This window comes from Papaver somniferum, chromosome 11, assembly GCF_003573695.1.
Source record: "Papaver somniferum cultivar HN1 chromosome 11, ASM357369v1, whole genome shotgun sequence".
Taxonomy (NCBI): domain Eukaryota; kingdom Viridiplantae; phylum Streptophyta; class Magnoliopsida; order Ranunculales; family Papaveraceae; genus Papaver; species Papaver somniferum.
Window position 1 is genome coordinate 56,074,545 of NC_039368.1, and position 19,319 is coordinate 56,093,863.

General features: G+C 43.3%; 1 protein-coding gene across 1 annotated transcript; it reads left to right on the top strand.

Moving 5' to 3' along the window:
* The first annotated feature begins 1,993 nt into the window (after window positions 1-1,993).
* LOC113324433 (L-ascorbate oxidase-like) lies at window positions 1,994-17,833 on the top strand. The gene is made up of 8 exons (XM_026572751.1): window positions 1,994-2,260; window positions 2,415-2,507; window positions 2,657-2,869; window positions 2,945-3,142; window positions 3,226-3,438; window positions 5,955-5,961; window positions 16,793-17,156; window positions 17,527-17,833. The coding sequence occupies exons 1-8, from the start codon at window positions 1,994-1,996 to the stop codon at window positions 17,831-17,833; spliced, it is 1,662 nt and encodes a 553-aa protein (XP_026428536.1).
* Window positions 17,834-19,319: the final 1,486 nt, after the last annotated feature.

Below are 19,319 nucleotides of genomic sequence, written 5' to 3' on the forward strand. Positions count from 1 at the left end.
GGTCTAAAGCGCGGGGTGTACTTTAAATCGTTAATACAGTCACAACATATCACAGTCGCATTTGATTAGTTAGTTAAGTGGTGATCAGTGGAGAAATAATACTTACTTAAAATTAAGATGCCGTGAGCACCAGTGTGTATCACATCGTTTTCCTACAACTACTTGTTTAGACTATCGGTTGTTCTACGCCAATCGGGATTTATCCAGTCAAATGTCCCATGCGATATCCAAAGGTGGTTAGGGAATGATTCTAGTTAAAATATCGAAAAGTAGGTCCAACCTCACGCGATACGAATATTTCATGATCTGCTAATCATTTTCGTTATATACTATTATCTTCTTAATCAAGAGAACTACGGGAAATTCTGATAGTATAGCGATGTCTCATCCAGAAACAGGCTAATAATTTATGCCTTGTGCTAACACGCTATCGGCGGCAACGTAAACAAAGGTTAAACTTACTCTGCCAATGACCAGACACAACTGCAGAAATATGACTCTCTTTTCCTTATTTGGCCTTTCTAAACACAACAATTTGGATTCTAAATACACAATTCTTTTTTTAAGTGGTTTACCACATTCAAAAAAAGAGAATTTTAATAAAGTACCCCGCTTTTTGGATACCCACTAAAAAATGTCCCCGTCTTTTTAAAAATTTGTTAAAGTACCCGACATTAGTTTTTCCGTCTATTGTTAATTGAGACTAATTTACTTTACATATTTGCCCTTCTATTATTGCTACATTGATTTTATACGTCATTTTCTAGGTTTGTCGAGTCCGGTTCAGGATCGTTACACCCCTTTTAGGTTCGCTACATCATTTCCCAAAAAGGTTCATCATTTCAAGTGTTTTGGGGTTTTTGGTTGGAATAAAACGACCTTCTACAACATTTTTTAGGTTCGTCGAGACCGGTGCAGGATCGTGACAACGCTTTCAGGTTCGTCGACCCCGGTTCAGGATCGTTACACCGTTTTCGGGATCATCGGATCATTTGCCCTCCACACCAAGGAGATGTAGTTCAGGGATAAATGAGACTTTTAATTGTAAAGATAACTGCCACCTAGCATTTAACTGGATGAAATTTGCCTTTTGAATAAAACGGGGTACTTTAACAAACTTCTAAAAAATAGGGGCACTTTTTTAGTTTAATGTGAAAAGTAGGGGTATTTTATCAAAAAGCCCTTCAAAAAAACTCCAACCTATGTAAGGGTGTAAACGGATGCATACGGATGCGGATAGGGCACTATCCGAATCCGAAATTACCATATACTATCCAAATACGATTCGAGATCCGAACGGATATAGTAATTTTCACTTCGAGTTCGTATCCGAATTTCTATCCAGATACCGAATAATTATCCGATCCGAAATCGTAAGAAAAATAATAATAAAATATTTTAATTTTTGCACAAGATTAAGGTTTACATAATAAAAATTAATTGGAACTAAAAGAATTATTTGTGTTTTTTAATAAAATTTAACAAGATATCGAAATATAAAAGAAAATAAAAAAAATAGATACGATCTACACTTTCATAGGTTTAAAAAATATATATTCATACATTAATTTCGGATACGGATATTTCGGATGCAAATACCTTCATATCCGAATTCGTATCCGATTAGTTATATTTTCGGATAAAAAAATCTGGATATCCGAATTCGAAAACTATTTTCGAATAATATTTGATATTTCGGATGCCGGAGTTTTCGGACATCCATTGACACCCTTACCTATGTCGTTTTCGATACTCCAGTACTTGAAATTGTTTTCTACTTTTCTTTTTTATTCTTCTCTTGTATAATCAATTATATAATATGATGCTACAGCGATGTGAGTAAGATACCCATGAGATTTGCCACCAACTGCGAATTAACTATGTTTTCAAATCTCATATATATATTGGTGAAGCATCTGATTGGATCATTACTATACCAATCTCCATCAGAACAAACAAAGAGAAAGAGGTATTCATCAGAATCCTAGCTAACATGGGTAAAGCGATGATGATGTTATGCTTTTTGTTACCGTTCATATTTCAAATATGTTTGATGGCTTCCGCTGAAGTTAAGCATTATGATTGGGATGTTGAGTACATGTATTGGAAACCAGATTGTATTGAACATCTTGTTATGGGTGTTAATGGAAAGTTTCCTGGTCCTACAATCAGGGCTAAAGCTGGAGATACAGTTCAAGTTAATCTCACTAACAAACTTGGAACTGAAGGTCTTGTTATCCACTGGCACGGCATCAGACAAGTACGTATATCTTCTCCCTTATTTTTCTTTCACCTTTTAAGCTTATTCTCAGCCTTTGTACTACTTCTACTACTACACCAGAAACAATCTTTTCTGCATTTTCTGATTAATTGTTTGCATACAAACTTATGACGCTGCAAATTGCGATGCACAGATAAATACACCATGGTTTGATGGAACTGCGTCTATCTCACAATGCGCTATCGATGTCGGGGAGAGTTTTGTCTATAACTTTACTGTCGACAGGGTATGGAATAAAGAAACCTATCTTTCAATTATTTTATTTTATTCCAAATAAAAAAAATGTTTAGCGCAGTCTTCCAAAATTATGTTTCGGTGTAAATTCAAAGAATCCGACTTTTATTCATATTTTTCCTGTTTTCGAAATGAGCAAAGGCGGGAACATATTTCTACCATGGACACTTTGGGATGCAAAGATCAGCTGGATTATACGGTTCAATAGTTGTTGATGTGGCAGATGGTGAGAAGGAACCTTTTGCATACGACGGAGAGATCAATTTGTTATTGAGTGATTGGTGGCACGAGAGCGTCCACGAACAAGAAGTCGGTATCTCGTCTAAACCCTTCCGTTGGATTGGCGAACCCCAGGTACCGCACAACCCTTTACTCTCGACCATATGACAGTACAATATGAATGATTTCTAATCCATGAAAGCTTTACAGTCCATTTTGATTAATGGGAAAGGACAATATAACTGCTCCCTTGGGGCCAAGTTTCTCAATGACTCGGTGACGTCTTGTTCAGATACTGAAATGTCCCCTCGGTGCCAACCTTACATTCATAGCGTGGATCAAAACAAGACTTACAGAGTGAGAATTGCAAGTACCACTTCACTTGCCTCTATAAGTTTTGCCATTGGGGTAAGGAATCAATCTCAGGAAAACTAACTGGCTTAATAATTTAAATTTAAACTAAGTTTTTCTGAAATTTGAAAATGAATCAGAATCATAACATGACATTGGTGGAAGCTGATGGGAACTACATTCAACCAGTGTCAGTAGATAGCCTCAATATTTATTCCGGCGATACGTATTCAGTTCTTATTACAACAAATCAGGATCCATCAACAAACTACTGGATCTCAGCGTATCAGATAGCAAGAAAACCTCCTCTTCCTCCACCTGGTCTTACCATCTTAAACTACAAACCCAACCCTGTTTCAGTGTGGGCACCCGGACCACGAGGGGGTCCGAACGCTCACAATCAATCATTAACATCTAAAGAGATTATGATGATGGTACCCCGGTGTTGATTCATTGGCTCAAAACCTTCGGGTTTATCATGGCCTCATCCAACAACTCCATGCGTGGCGTTTGTGCATGGGATATAAGTATTAAGGAAAACAAAACATATAAGCAAACATGCGCGGAGCTAAATGAATGTAAAGTGCTGAAATGTAAATAAGACCAAGGTTTACGTGGTTCAGCACTAAGGCCTACATCCACGGGGTTTGTTGTTTACTATGTTCTTCACGGTTACACGAATAGTTGAATGACTTTTGGGTTTACATGTTTCTCTCCTCTAAGGGATTAACTTACCTTACTATTCTCTCTCTCTCTCTCCTTCCCTTCCTGATTTTTCGATCCCCTTCCTCTTGGTGGAGATTGGGTATTTATAAGGTTAGAACGTGGGACCCATCTCTGAAGACCGTTGGAACCTTATCTTCTTGTGTCCTTGCGTCCATCACGCGGAGGTCTGCGTTTCCCCTTGATCCCGCAGAGGCATCCTCGCTCGTTCCACAGGTTGGTCGACACGTACACTGCTCAGAGTGTTTAATGTGGGTAGTTGAGGGGTCTGCTCGTGTCAGACAAGTGTCTTCTGCCCCTGTCAGTCCGTGTCAGCTAACTTTCTCTCCACCGTTGATCTTAGCTCCTTTTGGGGATGAGATAAAGTAACTCCTCGGGTTTATTTGGTGTTTCGTGACGCATCATGTTTTGATGTTTTGGCCTGCATGCTTTCCACGTACCTTTTTATACACGTGTCTGATAGTGAGATATATGTGTACACAATTTGCCCCTTTTCTTCGGGCTTGAATGACTAATGGGTGCCTTGAAGAAAAACTATCGTCGCATATTCTTCTCACTCCTAATAACTTCTCCTAGATACTTGGGCACGTCTTTTATTCGTGCATTAACTGCTTATGTAACGGGCACGTTTCCCATTCCTCCCTTAATTTCCTTCTCTTTCTTTCGGGTATTTTAAGGATAGAAAGAAATTTAATTTCATTCTTCCTAAACACTCTCTCAGTTTTCATTCTTCCTTTAAATTTTGTCTGTCTTCATTGAACCTGTGACCTTAAATTCTCTGTCAGTCTTCATTGCACCTGTGATCTTAAATTCTCTCCACCTTAGCATTAACCAGCCCGCTTCTCCTGTTTGTTTCTTCTACTGCTGTTTTTGCCGGTAAGTTTTTCTTTCTTTATTTCCACTGTTTTATGCTGTTGATTTGTGAATTTTCTGCTACTGTTGTTCCTTGTTTGTGATGAAGAACTTCTTCTGATGCTTGCATACTAGTTTGCCCCTGTTCTTCATCTTAAATTAAGGAAGCCATTACTTCGAGGGTGAAATTTGAGCATGTATACTAATTTTAGGGTTGCTACGTTATCGTGGTTGTATTGCTATGGATGTGTTTTTTTTGATTTTGTGTGTAACTTGTTCTTGATTTTATTCTTTCCGCAGCCATGTCTGACCGTCCGCGGCCTACTTATCAGACTCCTGATTCTGGGTTATCGAGATCTCCTCCGCGTCGAGAGTCTCAAGATGATGTTCGTCGGAGTCGAGTTTCTTCTGGAGCGAAAGCCTCGTCCTCTAGGGAAGAGATTCCTCCGATAATTCCGTCTGGTTCGAAGAGTCTTTGATCGCTCAATGGCTCGTCCTCGTGATGATACTAGGAGTACGCAGGCTCCGCCCGCGCTGTTGCTTTTGACATTCCTCCTCTACGTTCGTTAGTGCCCGAGCATCATCTACGGTCTTCTCCAACTTTTAAAGGGAAGAATACGAAGGGCGTAGCTCCTAGGGTTGAATCTTCAAAGAATCCCCCCGTGAAGAGAAAAGCTTCGGAAGCGTTCGTTAGTTCATCCGGCCCCGCCGAGGAGGATGAGTGCTCCCTTGATACGCAGTGTCTCTGTTAGCAGGAAAAAAGTAACCTTCAAGCATATCGATCTTGAAATATTCAAGGAAAAGCATGAGCTTCAAGCCTTCGGGGTTCGTTTCTATGCCCCTGAGGATGATATTACGTATGAGCTTATCTCCAAGTACGAGTTCGATGAATTTCATTTGTTAACGACGGTTGGGGCATTCGAGGCTGGTCTGATGCTGCCGTTGTACAAATCGGTGATTCCTTCTACTACGACGTGCTCGCTAGTCGTGAGGGTTCTTCCACCAATACTCATAGCCGTTCCGTATCCCAACTATCGGGGAATTATCTCCGCGCCCTGAAGGAATGCTATCTGCGGAGTAAGGGGGAAACGTCGATGACTTGTACGTCCCCAATCCCATGGAGAAGGAATGGTATACTCCTGAGAATTTCAATAACTCCTTCGGTGATTACGTCAATAGTAGGAATCGCAAGCCGTGGAGTGTCAGCCTTCGGAATCTCCCTGCTCCTCGAGGCGAGATTCGTCTGTTAAATGAGGTCAGCGATGCCAAGCTGAAGTATGTTCCTGGCACGGAGGCGTCCAGTCGTCGGAAACTCTTCCCCGCGCGAGAGAGGATCAAGCGCGATCATGACTACGAGTGGCACGCCACCGTTATCGAGATAGTTGGTCCGTGGGCTTACGGTTGGATTCCTGGTCCCCGCGGTTGGCGGCCTACCGAGAATAGTAAGCCGCGCGAATCTCCTCCTGTTCGCTATGGAGATTTCTGCCCCTGGCGTCTGAACTTTGCGGGCATGAATTTTCCTTATGCCCTGGACGTCGTAGAGGGAGACGAGGAGGATGGTTCCGGTGCTATACTCCCACCGAAGAATATCTCAGCTGCTCAGGTACGCAGATTCTAGCTGCGCTTCTTTTTTAGAACTTCCATCAGACGGGAAAAATAATTCTTTTTGTGGTGTTGGTTTCAGGTATTGAAGAAGAAAAAGATTAGGCCGAAGCAGTCTTCTACTACGGTGATGGGCGAGGTTGAGGCCCAAGAAGAAGTTACTAGTCCAGTGAACGAAGAGTTTGCTGAGGACGAGATTACAGATGGGGAGGAACGTACTGGTACCTCCCCTATCAATGTCGAAGAAGAGGTCTTCGCTGGTCACGCTGGTGATGAAGGAAGGAACAAAGTGTGGTGGCTGATGACGTTGTCATCGGGGATGTTTCCGTCCCTGCTGGTGATGTCGCGGATACCCTTCCCACTTCTCAAGAATTTTCTTTTGATCGGATGTATTCCACGGGGGAGTTCTTTGACGAAGCCCTCGATTTTCCCGAGGACTTCTCTTTACTTTCCCCCAATGATGATTGGGATGTTCTTGGTGGTGATGGTAATGGGGATGCTACTGTAGAAGATGTTGGTGCGGAGGAGCCTGCTGTGCATGTAGGCGCGGAGGAGCATGCCAACATTGTGCTGAGGGGGTCGTGTCAGAGAAGGAAAATCTGTCGTTGACGCGCCTGCCGATAGTCTTCCCCAGTCGCCGACGTCTGAGGGTGAGGACGCCATCATGGATTGGTTTAAGGAAAAGAATCTTCTGTCTCTCATCCCGCTCCTGTTGTGCTGGGGAAAAGGAATCAACCGCGTATACCCGTCGCATGATGGAGATGTCTTCAAGGCGCAGGTGTCTGAAGCCTGGGGAAAAAGGTTGACTGTTCCCGAAGCTACCCTCGTGCCGGAGCCTCCTACTTCCGTTGCCGATATGATGGCTATCGCCGACGGGTATCAATATGGCTTTCCGCAGCAGCGTGTGCTGGAGGTAAATTTTCGTACATACTTCTACGTGACGATCAGACGCTTCGGTGAAATAATGTTTTGTCATCTTGATGTGTAGATGATGAGGAGCGAGCATTGTAACCACGTGCTGTATCAGTTCTTCAAAGCGAAATCTCTGAAGCTCGAGGCTAAGCTTCGTCACGAGAAAAGGAATTATCTGCGGCTGAGGTGGAAATAGAAGAGCTGAAGAAAAGCCTTAAGGAGAAAGAAAAGCTGGGTGAAGCAGAGGCTGATCTTCGTTCAGAACTTGTTGCAGTGCGCGCTGAGTTAGAGCAAACTCGTAGCCAAGTTTCCACTTTCACAGGTTTGGTTCTTTTCCCTCGCCGTATGTCGTCATTCTTTTATCTCTTAGTTGTTCTGTCTGAGTCTCCCCACCCTATCTCCAGTGGGTGGCGTCCCCGAGCTGATATGGCTTCGAAACGAAAGAGTCGGCAAAAATCTCGTATTAGAGATTTGGTTGAGAAAATTAAGAGTGAAGCTAAGAAATGGGATGCTCGGGCTGAGGTATGGCGCGCGCGGCATGTTCAGATGGTCGACATGCAAAATCTGTACAACCATGATCGTGCTTTATTTAATGGCACACTGCTGTGGACCTGATAATCTGCGGGAAGCCCGTGAGCGTACTTCCTTGTTGGAATCTAGGATTCAGCTGTTGGAAGAAGAATTACAGACGGCTCGATCCATTCCTCTTTCAGGGGTCCAGGATAATATGCTCTGTCTTGCCAGAGAAAGAGATGATGCTCGTGCTGAAGTCTACGCTCTCAGCAATGCTCTTTCCGCGTCTCGTGCCGACGTAGCTCGTCATGCTGAGTCTGAGAGGAATCTCGAAGTGTGCATGTACAGACTCAGCAAAGGGGTCTCAGAGATAAATAAAGAGGTCGACCACCTTCGTCATATGGACTCGATGAAGCAGGTAGAATTAGATGCCTGTCAATTTACTCTCACCAACCTTCAACTAGACTATAAGAAATTATCCGCGGAATATGATCATCTTGATGAAGCGCGAGATGCGGTTGTTAATGAGTATGAAGAGGCTTCGGCTTGTGTCGAAGGTATAATCCCATTTCATCGAGTGTGACCTTGTTTTTTTCTACGCTAACTCCGTGGTGTTGTCTTTTTCAGAGCTCGAGGGACGCCTTCGCGTCACAAATGAAAAACTTGAAAAGGCTCAATCTTCCTTAGCGCAGCAGGAAGAACAGACCAATCACTTCAAGAATTTAGCAGCAACCCGCGAGGAGGCCGTTGGTGCTGCTTCTAGAGAAGTGAATCGGCTATCTTCGTTATTATCCCAAGCCCAACAGCGGACAACAGTTATTAAACACAAGGCTCGTTGTCAATTGGCTGAGGAGACGAACAAGATGCTGGAGAGGATAGAACTTGGCCTAAGGAATGAACATGGTCTCGTGAAGAACTATCCTCGTCGTCCCGTTCCTTCTGCCTTGCCCAGCTCCTCGGGCCCCTCTTCTGGTGGGAGCGTCCCATCAAGTCTTCGGAATAATCCTGCCGATGGGGCCGCCACTAGGTAGAGATCGCAGCGTTTTGTAGGATCCGCGGCATCATTATACTTTTTGTAATCATGTAACAAGGATATTTTTTGCTGATGATCCTGTAAAAGGAATATTTTTTGATTGTGTATCCTTGACTTTGGCCTTTCACTTCTTGTAATCACCCTTTATGAAATGAATCCTCTTCTTGATATACCTACAATGTTGTTTTGTTTTTATTTTAAGTTTGTGAAAAATCAAAACAAAAGTTTTTAAGTGTTTTTGAGTGCGATACTGAAGGAAGGTACCTTCGTGATCGTCTTGAGACCTGTCACCCCGCTGGCGAATCCTGGGCCAGAGGATTCCCAGACGGTGGGGGCCGGGGCAACGTTCTAGGATATGGGATTAAAATATTTACGCACCCATTCCGTCGACCCGTTGCCTTAAGATTGGTTGGGTATCTCTTTCTGCTGGGTGCCTTCCCCCTGGTCCTACACTTATGGACACTGATGGGGGAGCCCTGAGAGATTGTAGATTAACTACTTTCCCCAATATTGTAGGTAGATTCCACTGACTTGATAATTTGAAAGCTTGTTTGATTGATAAGTTGAGGTCTGCAATTCCTCTTCCAGAGATAGAAACATGTGGAGCGGTCAGGCTCCCTTCTTCTTCTGGTACACTCCAAGCAGATTCAAATCTGCGTTGCTTCTATGGGAAGTATGGTTTGAGCCATTTAGCATTCCAAGGATGCCGGAGGACCTCGCCTTTTAGATTACGAAGGTAGTAGGAACCGTTACCCGCAATGTCGTGGATCATAAAAGGTCCTCCCCATGTAGGTGCTAACTTTCCCCATTTCTTTTCTTGCTGATACCGTGGGATTGTTCTCAACACATACTGTCCCTCTACAAAATTCCGTAGCTTTACCTTTTTGTTGTACTCCCTTGCTAGTCTTCGTTGATAATTTTCCATCTTTTGCAATGCTACTTCCCTTCTTCCTTCCAAGTCGTCCAACCTTTCTAACATCATATCTGTTGTGAGGTTTTTCTCCCAAGCTTCGGTCTTCGTGGTTGGCATGAGGATTTCCGTAGGTATGACTGCTTCAGCTCCATAAGTTAGAAGAAACGGGGATTCCCCGGTAGCGGATCTTCGTGTTGTCCTGTATGCCCATAAGACATTGTGCAGTTGTTCGCACCATCTTCCCTTATGCTCGTCTAATTGTTTTTTGAGTATAAGGGCGAGGGTCTTGTTGGTAGCTTCCGCTTGTCCGTTGCTTTGAGGGTATAAGGGGGTGGACTTGTTCTTTCTTATTTTGAAGTGTCGAAGAGCATGTCTATATTTTTTCCCTGTAATTGCTTGCCGTTATCAGATACAATTTCAGCAGGTATACCAAATCTGCAAATGATGTTCTGGAATATGAAAGTGAACACATCCGCGTCTCTGATCCTGGCCAAGGCCTTAGCCTCCACCCATTTACTGAAGTAGTCCGTGGCTACTATCAAAAATCGTCTCTTCCCTGATCCTTCGATGAAAGGCCCGACGATGTCTACGCCCCATTTTGCAAATGGCCACGGGCTATCGACAGAGTTTAACATTGTTGCCGCGCGTGGATTTTTTTCGCGAAGCGCTGACATTCTTCACATCGTCGGGACATCCTCGCGCATCTTGTATCATGTCGGCCAGTAATATCCTTGCGTTTTTGCCTTGTCAGCTAGTGATCTCATGCCGCTATGATTCCCCGCGTCACCATAATGGATATCATTTAGAATTCGATGCCCCTCTTTCCGGGACAAGCAGCGTAGTAATGGTCCAAGGAAGGATTTCTATACAGGACCCCCTCCCGAAGATCATATCTTCCCACTTTGGAGAGCATCTTCCTAGCTTGTTTCCGATCCGCAGGTAAGCTTCCTTTTCGAGAAAGGCATGTATTGTCACCCTCCAGTCATCTTCGTTGCTGAAGTCTTCGTCTTGATTTGCTCTTGACAGGATGTCTCTTCATCAAAGTCATTATGGATGTCTTCTCCTACCTGGTCTTCGATATTTTCTTCCATCACATCTTGATTGGTAGCGAAGGAGAATTGAGATGCAATCGAAGGCTCGTATACCCTTGCTATTTTAATACCTTCGGCATTTTTATCCCTCAGCATGGATGATATATATGCTAGGGCATCCGCGTGCCTGAGGTCCCTTCTGCATAAGTGCCGGAACTTAATGTTCGGGATTTGTGATGCCAATGTTTGGACCAAGGCCATGTAAGCTGAAAGGGTGTCATCGTACACATTATACTCGAGCCCATTTGCCGTATGACAAGCTGCGAATCACTTGTCAGCCTTACATCGGTTACCCCCATCTCTATTATTATACGTAGGGCATGTACGACAGCTTCGTATTCAACAATGTTTTGGTATGCTCTTTGAATTCCAATCTAAGTGCCTGTATAATCCTTTCTCCAGTTGGGGTGATAATGACAATACCTATTCCTGCTCCTTCCTTATTTTTAGATCCGTCGACAAAGACTTCCCATTGTCTATGACTCGCAGGTTCGAGGATATCCATTGGATCCTTGATTTCTTCCTCGGCTTCTGGTATTCCCTTAATCTCTTCGTCGTTGTCAGGGGAGGTCTGCTAAGAAATCTGCCAGAACTTGGGACTTCTGAGAATGTTGAATTTCATGAATGATGTTGAATTGGTCCAGATGGGTGTTCCATTTGGCTATTCGGCCCACTTTTCCCGTGCTTTTGAGGACTGCTTCCAATGGTGCTTTGCATGGTACCCTGACGAGGTGAGTTAGGAAGTAGGTTCTCAGTTTTTGGGTAGCCCATACCAGTGCGAGGATGAGTTGTTCAATCTTAGTATAATTTCTTTCCGCGGAATTGAGTGTCTTGCTGACGTAATAGATAGGCTGTTCTACCTTTGTATTGGTTTTGACTAATACCGCGCTGACTGCGTCCTCCGTTGCTGCTATGTACAGTGCCAAAACTTCAGGGTCTGGCTTCTGCAGGATCGGGATTGAAGCTAGATGTTCTTTGATTTTTTGGAATGCTTCCTCGCATTCGCGGTCCATTCGAACCTGCTCCCTTTTTTAAGAATATTGAAGAAATGTTTGCATTTGTCCGAAGACCGTGCAATAAATCTGCCCAACGCTGCTATGGACCCATTGAGCTTCTGCACTTCCTTCAGATTCTTTGGGACGGCATCTCTACTATGGCTTGAATCTTAGCTGGGTCTACCTCGATGCCCCTTTTCGTCACCAGATACCCGAGGAACTTCCCCGAGGTGACACCGAAAGTACATTTCTCCGGATTCACTTTCATGTGATGCTGTCTCATTGCTTCGAAGATATTCCTCAGGTCCTGGTGGTGATTTTTACGCAGCTTGCTTTTGACGAGCATGTCGTCCACGTAGACTTCTAGGGTTCCTCCAATCCATGGCTTGAAGATAGCATCGACCATCCTTTGGTATGTTGCCCCTGCGTTTCGGAGCCCGAAAGGCATTCTGGTATAGCAATAAAGGCCATGTGGGGTATAGAACGCTGTGTGTGGCTGATCTTCTTCTGCCAGGGCTACTTGGTTGTAACCAGAATATCCGTCCATGAATGACAGCTCTTCGTACCTTCAACTGCTTCAACCAGTTGATCTATGCTCGGCAGGGGATAGCTGTCCTTTGGACATGCCTTGTTGAGATTAGTAAAGTCGATGCATATTCTAACCCCTCCATTTTTCTTAGGAACAATGACCATGTTGGAGATCCAGGTAGGGTACTTGACTTCCTTGATAAATCCTGCATCTAGTAGCTTCCGAAGTTCTGTTTCTACCGCCTCATGATATTCTGGAGCCACTTTTCGTATTTTCTGCCTGAACGGGGGCGTGCCCGGTTTGATGCGTAGTTCATGTTGGATTACTTTTGGGTCAATCCCCGGCATATCTCCTAACTTCCAGGCGAACACATCCGCATATTCCTTAAGTAATTTGGTTAAGGAATGTTCTCTTCCTTCGTCCATGATGGTCCCAATTTTGACCATCTTCGGGTCTTCTTCCGTTCCTATGTTGATTTCCTTTACGGGTTCTACTGGTGTGAACACAGGCTTCGGGTTTCCGAGGACTGGGGCGCTCTTTAATTGCTATTTAGCGTGTTTCTGCTCTTCGCTGGTTGTTGAGGTACTTGTTTCCGAGCCTTGGACATTACCATCTTTCGTCAAGCCTTTTCCTGTAGTTTCCTTAAGGAATAGGTCTACGGCTTTCTCTTTCGCGGTTTCTTGATTTCTTACTCTTCGGATTTTTCGCTGCTCTTCTTGCTCATTGTTGATATGATCCTGAGTGGCCTGGCACTCTCGCGTAGCGATTCGATCTCCCTTGATCTCCATTATTCCCTCAGGTGTTGGAAATCTGAGGTATTGGTGGTATGTTGCCGCAACTCCTTTGAGCTTGTGTACCCATTGTCGTCCAATAATGGCGTTGTAGGGGGAAGGGGTGTCCACCACACTGAATCGGGTATCCAGTTTCATGGGCCCTGCGTTAACCTGTAACACGATGTCTCCCAAGGGCTTCGTGGCTGCTCCATTGAATCCGTAGATGGTGTGATAAGAGGTCATCAACTGTTCATCATGGAGCTTCATCCGTTTGAATGCATCATAGAATAGGACATTTACAGAGCTTCCCCCGTCTATGAGGATCTTTTTGAGGTTACATCCAGCTACTGGTAATGTTAGGACCAAGGGATCGTTATGGTCTTCCATATCTTCTTCGATATCCTCGGCATCGAAGATGATAGGAGATTCCATCCATTCTTCGTGTTCGTCCACCGCTATCCCATCGACCTTATATAACTCGCAGCGGTCTTCGAATTGCTTCCGTAACCTTTTTCCAATCTGCGCTGTGAGTGAGGGTCCTGTGGCTTCGGAACACGAGATGGTGTTGATTGTTCGGTTTTCTTCCGGAAGTTGGACTGGTTTGGTTCGTTTGGATCTGTCCTCGGTAACCTCCTTTCGTATGTAATGTTTGAGCTCTCCCGCATCAATTAATTTTTGGATCATTATTTTAAGGTTCTTGCATTTTTCGGTCTGGTGTCCGTTGAAACAGTGATACTCACAGTAATCTTTAGACTTCTCGGATCTCGGGGGCTGCTTTCCCTTAGACCATGGCCACTCTAAGTTTTCCCTCCCTTTGATCTCTCGTAGGATACGAGCATAGCTAGCGTTGAGTTTCGTGTAAACTTGATCTTCGAATTTTCGGTCGCCTGTTCTTCGTTCATCCCTCCGTTCCTTCCTATCTTCGTGAGGTCTCTCATCTGAGCAACCCCTTTTGGCCCCATTGGTTTGTTCCGCTGAATTGGTGCGGTGAGACCTCTGCGGATATGCCCTCGGGTTTTCCCGTTGAATTTCTTCAAGTCGAGCGTGCTTCTCGATAATTATTCGGAGATCTCCTTCTGTCTTGGGCACGCTCCCGTGAATTTCAACAAATAGGGGACTCATTCGGTCTAAGCCCCATTTGTAGCAGTTGATGCTTACCACTGGGTCCACGCTCCCTATGGCTTGGCAGATCTTATGCCATCTGTTTGTGTACTCCCTCGTGGTTTCCTTGTAGCCAATTGCTAGTGAAAAGAGCTTATCCATCCCGGTGTTTACAGTCTTGTTGTACATGTATGTTCTTAAGAATTTCTCTGCGAGTTGGTCGTATGAGTGGATGGAGTTTGGTGGCAGATTATCAAACCATGATAACGCCGATCCCTTCAAGCTTGACGGGAAGTATCTACAGAGTACGGCGTCGTTCTGACCCCATCTAGCTAAGACACGGTTGTAGTACCGAACATGTGCAGCAGGGTCGCTGGATCCATCATAGCATTCGAACGTCGGGACAGGGCATTTCAGTGGAATAGGGGTGTTGGCCAAGCGATGCGTTAAGGGCGTGGAGTTAGCTTCTCTCATGACCTCTTCTAACCTTCCCCCACCTTGTTTATTTTTTAATTACCTGATCTCTGCCATCATCTCACCTCGTAGTTCCTCCATTGCACGTTGGTGCTCTAAATTCTTCAGCTCATTACCGTCTGACTCTCCATCGTCATAATCCGGGTCGGATACGCTACGTCTCCTTGTCGCGTCTTCATTAGCCGCTAGGACGACTCTACAGTCTTGGTTTGGATCTGGTGCTTTGGAGCTTGCTTCATCAAGTTGTTGGCTGGTCCTCGTGCTTAGAGCAATCCGCTCCTTTAAATCTTGATTTTCTCTGGCCAACAGAGCTACAGCTTCTGCGTAAACCTGATGGTTCTTCCTCAGTTCCTCAAGCTCAGCTATTAGTCGGTGTGATTGGTTGGACCCCTGATTGGGAGTCCCAGCGCGTGCCGCTACAGCCGCGGTGCCGCCCTCCTCCATGGTTTGTACTAAAGGTGGCAGGGGTTCAGCTTCGGTTGCTGGTGTTTCCAAATTGGAGTGAGCGCCCCTCTGCGGTGCCAGAGCCGCCGGTATGGCTTGATTCTGATTATTTGTTAGCGGCATTCCAAAGGTTAGAAGGTGCGCGGGTTGGAATGTTCTGGATTCATCCACCCTTTCTCTTGGTTGATTAAGTTGACTCATGGCGAAGGTATTGTTAGCCTCCGCAGCCTTCGGGACTACCGCAGCCTCCCCGTACTTTATCGTTGCTGCTCTGAGAGCCGCCGCTGCAACTGAATTAGCGTTCATGGGTGAAGTGATTTCTGCAGTATCTTGCCTTCGGTTGGTCATTTTAGCTTTGTCTCCTTTCTGCTTGCTTCGGGTGATGATCGGGGTTGTCCTGGGTGTTTCTTTTGACAAAGCTTTGGATTTTCCTGCTTCCTACGTCTTTTCCATCACGTGTCCTTTTGTTGATAATGAAATCTCGCGTAAAATCGCCTTCTTTACTCACAACACGTTCTCTCTGCATAAGTTATTTCAAACAACAGAAACGGGAATATCCGCGTGAAGCGGGTTAGTTGGCGAAATACAATTTTTCAAGAGGGAATTAATACCCGCAGGCTATAAAATACGGGTTAGAGTTTTATTAAAGGCGATCCTTAGTATAAAAACTACGAAAATTGTAAATCCGACGGATTAGAACAATAACCCGCTTAGAACAATAACTCTTATCGAAGACCAAAGGTGGGTTTTTGAACATAATACAGTTAACGAATGATCTATACGGTCCGAGCTGATAAAATCAGAGCAATCATATGCCAAATTAAAATGAAATCACAGGACAAGATAAATCTTTTACCGGGACGAAGTCCCTGTTTCTAGCGCCAAATTGTGGGAACCCGGACCACGAGGGGGTCCGAACGCTCACAATCAATCATTAACATCTAAAGAGATTATGATGATGGTACCCCGGTGTTGATTCATTGGCTCAAAACCTTCGGGTTTATCATGGCCTCATCCAACAACTCCATGCGTGGCGTTTGTGCATGAGATATAGGTATTAAGGAAAACAAAACATATAAGCAAACATGCGCGGAGCTAAATGAATGTAAAGTGCTGAAATGTAAATAAGACCAAGGTTTACGTGGTTCAGCACTAAGGCCTACATCCACGGGGTTTGTTGTTTTACTATGTTCTTCACGGTTACACGAATAGTTGAATGACTTTTGGGGTTTACATGTTTCTCTCCTCTAAGGGATTAACTTACACTTACTATTTCTCTCTTTCTCTCTCTCCTTCCCTTCCTGATATTTTTCGATCCCCTTTCCTCTTGGTGGAGATTGGATATTTATAAGGTTAGAACGTGGGATCCATCTCTGAAGACCGTAGGAACCTTATCTTCTTGTGTCCTTGCGTCCATCACGTGGAGGTCTGCGTTTGCCCCTTGATCCCGCAGAGGCATCCTCGCTCGTTCCACAGGTTGGTCGACACGTACACTGCTCAGAGTGTTTAATGTGGGTAGTTGAGGGGTCTGCTCGTGTCAGACAAGTGTCTTCTGCCCCTGTCAGTCCGTGTCAGCTAACTTTCTCTCCACCGTTGATCTTAGCTCCTCTTTTGGGGATGAGATAAAGTAACTCCTCGGGGTTTATTCGGTGTTTCGTGACACATCATGTTTTGATGTTTTGGCCTGCATGTTTTCCACGTACCTTTTTATATACACGTGTCTGATAGTGAGATATATGTGTACACATTCAGATACACCCTTATCTCCTCCTCCCACCTCTCCTGAATGGGATGATTTTGCTGGAGGCAAATCCTTCGCCAACAAAATTCTTGCATTAAAGTCTTATCAGCATCCAATACCCAAACCTCCGACTAATTTCGACCGTCGAATCGTTCTTTTAAACACTCAAAATAGAATCAATAGTTATATCAAATGGGCCATTAACAATGTCTCCTTAGTTCTGCCAACAACTCCTCTTATAGGTTCCCTCAAGTTCGGTTTGAAAAATGCTTTCGATGGTAAAAGTCCGGCAGAGGATTTCCCGGCTACTTACGACATCATGAAGCCACCTGTTAATCCTAACTCGACTTATGGAAATAATTTATACTCCCTCCGTCCCACTCCTAAATGATCTATTTGATTTTAGATTTTGTCCCAATGATAAGTGACCTATATCACTAAACAATGAGATATTCCGGAATTATCCTTTTAGTTAATTATAAATAATATATGAAATATGTATAATTTGATAGGCATGTTTATATTCGTTACGTATGTGTTTTAAAATGCTTTTCAATTGTATGAAATTTGCGAACATCCGTGGAGTATTTTGAGAGATAAACCATTTTTAAATTTCACTAGTTATTATTCATAAGGGTATAATTGTAAAAAATGATTAAAAATACTATTTTCCTTGCTTGCCTTAAAAATTGTGCAAATTTCAAATAGGTCACTTACGAGTGGGACGGAGGGAGTATAATTTTGATTATAACATCACCATTGATGTGATCATACAAAATGCCAATGTATTGTCAGCGAATGTGAGCGAGGTTCATCCATGGCATTTACACGGTCATGACTTCTGGGTTTTGGGTTATGGAGATGGCAAATTTTCGGAGGAAAATGATGGCGAAAATTTGAATTTGGATGACCCGCCGTTGAGAAATACCGTGGTGATTTTTCCTCACGGGTGGACAGCGATAAGATTCGTGACGGATAACCCAGGTGTCTGGCCTTTCCATTGCCATATTGAGCCTCATTTGAGTGAGGGTAGCGAGTCATTGACCCATTAACGCTTAAGTACCCCTTGTAACAACCTTGCTGTTTACGAGGAGTTATTATGCATGTATATTAATATAAATGAAAAAGGACCATTAGGCGATTGTAAGGAAACATGACTACGATTTACTCTCGCCGTTTTTGGAACCGTAAATCTTTTCAATTTGGCATATATTTAGATAAAAATGAAAAAATGGAAAAATGATAATAGTTTTTTTCCAAAAACGAAGATAATATCATTTCATATGCTCTGGATTTCCCAACTTCTTTTTAAATACGAAATGATGACCGCTGATCTCAAACCAGACTCTTTCACCAAAATATGCGGAATATTATAAATGTTATTTTGAACTCTTATGTGATTCTTCAGCTGAATGAATTTGTGAATTTTTTATGGTTTTCGGTTACAGGTCGTTATCGGTAGTTACATATAGGTAATTATCTACCAATTATTATTGATGTTCTTCAAAATGAAGAGCATGGTTCATAATCCGTAGATAATACCCAAATTTAGACACAATCGATAGATTAGTTATATATATCCATTGAACATATTAGAGGAGCAAGTAGTTGCAGAAAATCTTACTTAATCGGTAGATAAGTTCTAATACTAACTACCGATTATAAATATTGAAAAATTTGAGGGCTACATTTTAATCGGTAGTGATGTGTGGTTATTTATCTACCGATTATGTTTTCCTCAACAACTTCAAATTTTCTGTTCCAAAAATGATGCATAATCGGTAGATAATTTCGAAACTACCTACGGATTATATTTGTCTCAAAAACTCTAGTTTTTTGTTCCAAAAAAAGATACATAATTGGCCCTATTTACTGATTATAACCAATTGTAACTGTATTGCTCTTTATTTTGTTCATTAGGGAAATGAAAATTAAGAATGACCAAGATAAAGATGCTACACAGCCTCGTTGTGCTAGGGTCAAAGATTAACAACTAGTGCACGAAGAAATTAGAGCGCTCTAGGAATCTCTATAAACGATGGAACTCAAGAAAAACCGAATTAACCAAGTTTACAAGAAGGACCATCGAGTGATGGAGAAGTTAGAGAACAAGAATAAGGACAACCAAGTGGTCCACAAGGAGAATGAGAAGGTAAATGTAAAGGGCAGAATAAGCCAATCAAGAATAAAAGAGAGGAAATGTACCCCTCCTCTTTGATGAATGAAGGGTATCCAAGATGGCAAAATCCCTGGGTTACCAAGAGATGGAGGAGCATTGTTATTTGGATATAGAGACTCCTGAGTGAAAGTTATTTATTTAACCAAGGTAATAATCATAAAGTTTCCTTTAAGCTATTGCCTTAATATTCATAGAAGTCTTAACGACTATTCTAATTATTTTTTAATGCGTCGTGTATAGTAGGATCATAACGTGTGGTTCGTCTATTCAAACCAACAGTTGCACCAACATATATGAAAGACTGGGATTTAAAAGGTGAATGTGATAGGTTCGAGGAAATTATAACCAACTCGGGGTTA